This window comes from Nerophis lumbriciformis, linkage group LG16 (genome assembly GCF_033978685.3).
Source record: "Nerophis lumbriciformis linkage group LG16, RoL_Nlum_v2.1, whole genome shotgun sequence".
Lineage (NCBI taxonomy): Eukaryota > Metazoa > Chordata > Actinopteri > Syngnathiformes > Syngnathidae > Nerophis > Nerophis lumbriciformis.
In genome coordinates, this window is record NC_084563.2 from 12414599 (window position 1) to 12421578 (window position 6980).

Below are 6980 nucleotides of genomic sequence, written 5' to 3' on the forward strand. Positions count from 1 at the left end.
CGACTCCATGCCACGCCGCATTAATGCAGTAATTGAGGCAAAAGGAGCTCCAACCAAGTATTGAGTATTGTACATGCTCATATTTTTCATTTTCATACTTTTCAGTTGGCCAACATTTCTAAAAATCCCTTTTTTGTATTAGCCTTACACAATATTCTAATTTTGTGACACACGGAATTTTGGATTTTCATTTGTTGCCACTTCAAATCATGAAAATTAAATGAAATAAACATTTGAATGAATCAGTCTGTGTGCAATGAATAAATATAATGTACAAGTTACACCTTTTGAATGCAATTACTGAAATAAATCAAGTTTTTCAAAATATTCTAATTTACTGGCTTTTACCTGTATACACATACATTTATAGATGTACATACATACATATATATATATATATATATATATAGACCTATATACATATATATATATATACATACATATATATACATACATACATGTATATATACATACATACATACACATATAAACATACATATATATATATAGATATACATATATGCATGCATCTATAGATATACATATGTATACATGTATACATACATATATATATACATACCTACATACATACATATATTTAGATATACATATATACATACATATATAGATAAACATACATACATATATATAGACCTATATACATATATTTATATATATGTATATATATATATATGTATATATATATATATATATATATATATAAATATACATATATATATATACATGTATTTATACATATATACATACACATATATACATACAGACATAGATATGCATACACACACATACATACATACATACATATGTATGTGTGTATATATATACCTATATATATATATATATATACTGTGTGTGTATATATATATATATATATATATATATATATTTCTATATACACACACACATGTATATATGTATGTATGTATATATATATATATATATATATATATATATATATACACACACACACATGTATATATGTATGTATATATATATATATATATATATATATACATACATACATATATACATACATATATACATGTGTGTGTGTATATAACAAGGGCTTAATAGAACTCCACCCCATTTAGAAGACTGTAACACTAAAGTAAGTAGGAGTACAGAACAAGTCCTATTGTCTTCTAGGCCACTCGTGAGGAGCGCCTGGTGGTGAAGCCTCTCTACGAGCGCTACCGGCTGGTCAAGCAGATGCTGACCCGGGTCACCATCACACCTGTCACTGTGAGTGCACACGCAGCATTTGCATTAGCATTAGCTGACACTTCCTCTTCTGCTCTCAGGTGTCACCGTCCAGCAAGAGGCGGAGCCAAACCCTCCAGCCAATCATCGAGGGCGAGACGGCCCACTTCTGGGAGGAGATCCAAGAGGAGGAGAACGAGTGCAGAGGAGAGGGGGACAACGACAAGGGCAACAAGGAGGCGGAGAAAGAGGAGGAGGAAGAGGATGAGGAGGAGGAGGAAGAGGAGGAAGAAGGAGAGAGCAGCGGCGGGGAGATGCAAGGGTCAGAGGTCATCATGGCCATGGACCCGCACACCCGCCCTGAAGGGAGCAGCAAGATGGAGGAGGGGTCGGGGAAGCTGGCGCTCGACCTGCGACTATCCACCTCCAACGCATCGTCCATGTGAGTCCATCAAGGTTTAGAACCCTGACCTCAATTCCTAACATGCTTTTTTCTTGTGTGTGTCAGGCCAGAGCTGCTGGAACAGCTGTGGAAAGCCCGGGCGGAGAAGAAGAAACTGAGGAAGACCATTCGAGACTTTGAGGAGGATTTCTACCAGCATAATGGCAGGTGGGTGGAAGACACACACGCACACACACACACACACATAACGGCAGGTGGGTGGAAGACACACACACACATAACGGCAGGTGGGTGGAAGACACACACATAACGGCAGGTGGGTGGAAGACACACACATAACGGCAGGTGGGTGGAAGACACACACATAACGGCAGGTGGGTGGAAGACACACACATAATGGCAGGTGGGTGGAAGACACACACACACACATAATGGCAGGTGGGTGGAAGACACACACACACACACATAATGGCAGGTGGGTGGAAGACACACACACATAACGGCAGGTGGGTGGGTGGAAGACACACACACACATAATGGCAGGTGGGTGGAAGACACACACACACACACACACACACACACACACACATAATGGCAGGTGGGTGGAAGACACACACACATAATGGCAGGTGGGTGGAAGACACACACACTAAATATAGAAAAATAAAACATTGTACTTAAATTAAGTAATTTTTGGCGTCGCACTGAGAGCTAACGATCACTTTGTGAAAAATGATCATCCAGGATCTTATATTTTTGAGCCCGAATACAAAGAGGATGAGCAATAAATTTGATCATTTTGACAGATAGATCATTTGTATATGTAATAATGTTTGAGGTCACAAAGTGTAAAAAGAAGTGAAGCAGTGTCAAAGCTATGAAAAAGTATTTTTCAATAAAGTAGGAAAAAAAAGCTTTATTAGTGTAGTACACTACACTTGATACTACACTACGATCATAGTGTAGTACACTACACTTGATACTACACTACGATCATAGTGTAGTACACTACACTTGATACACACTACGATCATAGTGTAGTACACTGCCCTTGATACTACACTACGATCATAGTGTAGTACACTACACTTGATACACACTACGATCATAGTGTAGTACACTACACTTGATACACACTACGATCACAGTGTAGTACACTGCACTTGATACTACAATACGATCATAGTGTAGTACACTACACTTGATACTACACGACGATCACAGTGTAGTACAATACACTTGATAGACACTACGATCACAGTGTAGTACACTACACTTGATACTACACTACGATCATAGTGTAGTACACTACACTTGATACTACAGTACGATCATAGTGTAGTACACTACACTTGATACACACTACGATCATAGTGTTGTACACTACACTTGATACTACACTACGATCATAGTGTAGTACACTACACTTGATACACACTACGATCATAGTGTAGTACACTACACTTGATACTACGCTACGATCATAGTGTAGTACACTACACTTGATACTACAGTACGATCATAGTGTAGTACACTACACTTGATACACACTACGATCATAGTGTTGTACACTACACTTGATACTACACGACGATCATAGTGTAGTACACTACACTTGATAGACACTACGATCACAGTGTAGTACACTACAGTTAATACTACAATACGATCACAGTGTAGTACACTACACTTGATACTACACTACGATCATAGTGTAATACACTACACTTGATACACACTACGATCACAGTGTAGTACACTACAGTTGATACTACAATACGATCATAGTGTAGTACACTACACTTGATACTACACTACGATCATAGTGTAGTACACTACACTTGATACACACTAAGATCCTAGTGTAGTACACTCCAATTGATACTACACTACGATCATAGTGTAGTACACTACACTTGATACACACTACGATCATAGTGTAGTACACTACACTTGATACTACGCTACAATCATAGTGTAGTACACTCCACTTGATGCTACGCTACGATCATAGTGTAGTACACTACACTTGATACTACAATAAGATCATAGTGTAGTACACTACACTTGATACTACAATAAGATCATAGTGTAGTACTCTACACTTGATACTACACTACGATCATAGTGTAGTACACTACACTTGATACTACAATAAGATCATAGTGTAGTACTCTACACTTGATACTACACTACGATCATAGTGTAGTACACTACACTTGATACTACAATACGATCATAATGTAGTACACTACACTTGATACTACACTACGATCATAGTGTAGTACACTACACTTGATACACACTATGATCATTATGTAGTACACTACACTTGATACACACTACGATCATAGTGTAGTACACTACACTTGATACTACACAATGATCGTAGTGTGGTATCAAGTGCAGTGTACTACACTACGATCGTAGTGTAGTATCAAGTGTAGTGTACTACACTATGATCGTACTGTAGTATCAAGTGTAGTGTTCTACACTACGATCATAGTGTAGTACGCTACACTTGATACTACACTATGATCGTAGTATAGTGTACGCTACACTTGATACTACACTATGATCGTAGTGTAGTATCAAGTGTAGTGTATTACATTATGCTTGTAGTGTGTATCAAGTGTAGTGTACTACACTATGATCGTAGTGTAGTATCAAGTGTAGTGTACTACACTATGATCGTAGTGTGTATCAAGTGTAGTGTACTACACTATGATCGTAGTATAGTATCAAGTGTAGTGTACTACACTATGATCGTAATGTGTATCAAGTGTAGTGTACTACACTATGATCGTAGTGTAGTATCAAGTGTAGTGTACTACACTATGATCGTAGTGTGTATCAAGTGTAGTGTACTACACTATGATTGTAGTGTAGTATCAAGTGTAGTGTACTACATTATGATCGTAGTGTGTATCAAGTGTTGTGTACTACACTACGATCATAGTGTAGTACGCTACACTTGATACTACACTACGATCATAGTGTAGTACACTACACTTGATACACACTACACTACACTTGATACTACACTACGATCATAGTGTAGTACACTACACTTGATACACGCTACAATCATAGTGTAGTACACTACACTTGATACACACTACACTACACTTGATACACACTACGATCATAGTGTAGTACACTACTCTTGATACACACTACACTACGCTTGATACACACTACGATCATAGTGTAGTACACTACACTTGATACACACTACACTACAATTAATACTACTCTACGATCATAGTGTAGTACACTACACTTGATACACACTACACTACACTTGATACACACTACGATCATAGTGTAGTACACTACACTTGATACACACTACACTACACTTGATACACGCTACGATCATAGTGTAGTACACTACACTTGATACACACTACACTACACTTGATACACACTACGATCATAGTGTAGTACACTACACTTGATACACGCTACGATCATAGTGTAGTACACTACACTTGATACACACTACGATCATAGTGTAGTACACTACACTTGATACACACTACACTACACTTGATACACACTACGATCATAGTGTAGTACACTACACTTGATACACACTACGATCATAGTGTAGTACACTACACTAAGAAACAAGCTGACCTGAGCTTTTGGATGTGCAGGAACGTCCAGAAGGAGGACCGCGAGCCCATGTTGGACGAGTACAGAGCCTACAAGAGAGTCAAAGCCAAGCTCCGCCTCCTGGAGGTTCTCATCAGCAAGCAAGATTCCTCCAAGTCCATCTAGAACACCCCCAGCTCGGCAACGTCGCTGCCCTCGAGTCATGGCGAAGATTTGCCAAACAGAAAGCTTCAAACTGCCGCCGTAAAAGACGCCGCAGCATCGGTGTGACTCGAAGGCAGCGGTGCGGCGTGTGATTGACAGCGGTCTCAACCAATCACAGGCCGCGTAGCATCCAGACACACCTGGTGTCAAAGAGATCCCATCGGCTCTTGACATCAGGTGACATTTTATTCTCCGTTTTACCGTTTGTGTCCGCGTCCTCGCTCGTCTTTCGCCCCCACAAAGCGGCTCCTGCTGGTGGTGCACCGTACTCGCTGTGGTCGTTTCCTGCTGGCAGGTGACGGGAGGAGTTGTGTCCGTGTGAGCGTTGTCTTGTCTCGCTGGCACACGAGGGACACGTCCTGCTCGCTTGGAAGTGAAAATGGAGAGTTTGTGTAAAGAGAAATGTTATTTGCACAGCATTCCCAGAATGCAGCCCCGTTGTGTGTTTTTTGTCCTGTACTTCTCAAATGGAAGCACTACTTCTTTACGAATAGAAATATAAATAAATATATATTCTGTAAATACAAACACCCGATGGACGAATGTCAGAAATGTTTTAAATTATTCCACGTGTGGCCCCTTTTTTGCTTCCTGATATTTGTGGCACCCTGAGATTGTTTTTCTATTATGATGCTGAACTATCACATCCATGACTTACTGTAGTGTGTTTCTACTCACCAAACTGTACAAAGCAGCTGTAGTCGTTAGTGTGTGATCTGATCCTGCTCGTCCTCTGTGATGGAAAAAAAAAAATACTTACAAAAAAAAAAAACAGGCTTGCATGTTACAACATAGCAACAATAACACAATGTATTGTTTCTATTATTTGTGCCATAAAAAGAAGCAGCAATAATAAAAGTTTGTGTGGACGATCGACAGCTTGGATTCACCTTTTTTTGCTGTTCTAAACAAGTAAGTCACAAAATGGAATGGGAACTGACGTCAACGAAGACTCACTAGCAGTGAACTCATTTAGCTACAATGTTAAATTTGTTGTTTCACAGTGCGTATTTGTACACTACACTAGATACACACTGCGATCATAGTATATGTATGAACATACGTATGTATGTATGAACATACATATGTGTGTATGAACATACATACGTATGTATGAACATATGTATGTATGAACATATGTATGTTCATACATACATATGTATATTAAAATACAAGTTACAAAACACAAATCAAAGATCTTGCTTGACGGGAGCACTAAAAACCGTGGAAAAATGCTGTTCAAAGATCCTTTCTGTGACGGGAGCACTCTGCTGTATTAAAATACATGTTACAAAACACAAATCAAAGATCTTGCTTGACGGGAGATAGACGAATTGCTGAGCCCAAGGATAGCTGAATGGTTAAACAGCTATCTCCCCGTCAAAGGGTTCTGGGTTCAATCCCAGTCAGCTCACTCTCAAACTAGTTAAGATCTAGTCAGTTGAATAAATCTTTTGTATGATAGTTTAAATGTTCTCAATTATGTATATCAATGGGACTCGAAATCGGAGATCAATAAGATCAGAGATAG

The 6980-nt window shown here is 38.8% G+C and overlaps 1 protein-coding gene across 10 annotated transcripts in view; it reads left to right on the top strand.

Annotated features, from left to right (window-relative positions):
* Nucleotides 1-6327, top strand: part of fam13b (family with sequence similarity 13 member B) — a 98536-nt gene extending 92209 nt beyond the window's left edge. For 8 of the 10 annotated variants that reach the window (XM_061976625.1, XM_061976626.1, XM_061976622.1 and 5 more), the window contains 4 exons: nucleotides 1168-1263; nucleotides 1323-1663; nucleotides 1730-1831; nucleotides 5287-6327. In XM_061976625.1, the coding sequence (XP_061832609.1) occupies nucleotides 1168-1263; nucleotides 1323-1663; nucleotides 1730-1831; nucleotides 5287-5410 (663 nt within the window). In that variant the 3' untranslated portion in view covers nucleotides 5411-6327. The remainder of the gene's footprint in view (nucleotides 1-1167; nucleotides 1264-1322; nucleotides 1664-1729; nucleotides 1832-5286) is intronic. The other 2 variants (XM_061976629.2, XM_061976628.1) reach the window with 1 other exon arrangement.
* The last annotated feature ends 653 nt before the right edge of the window (nucleotides 6328-6980 follow it).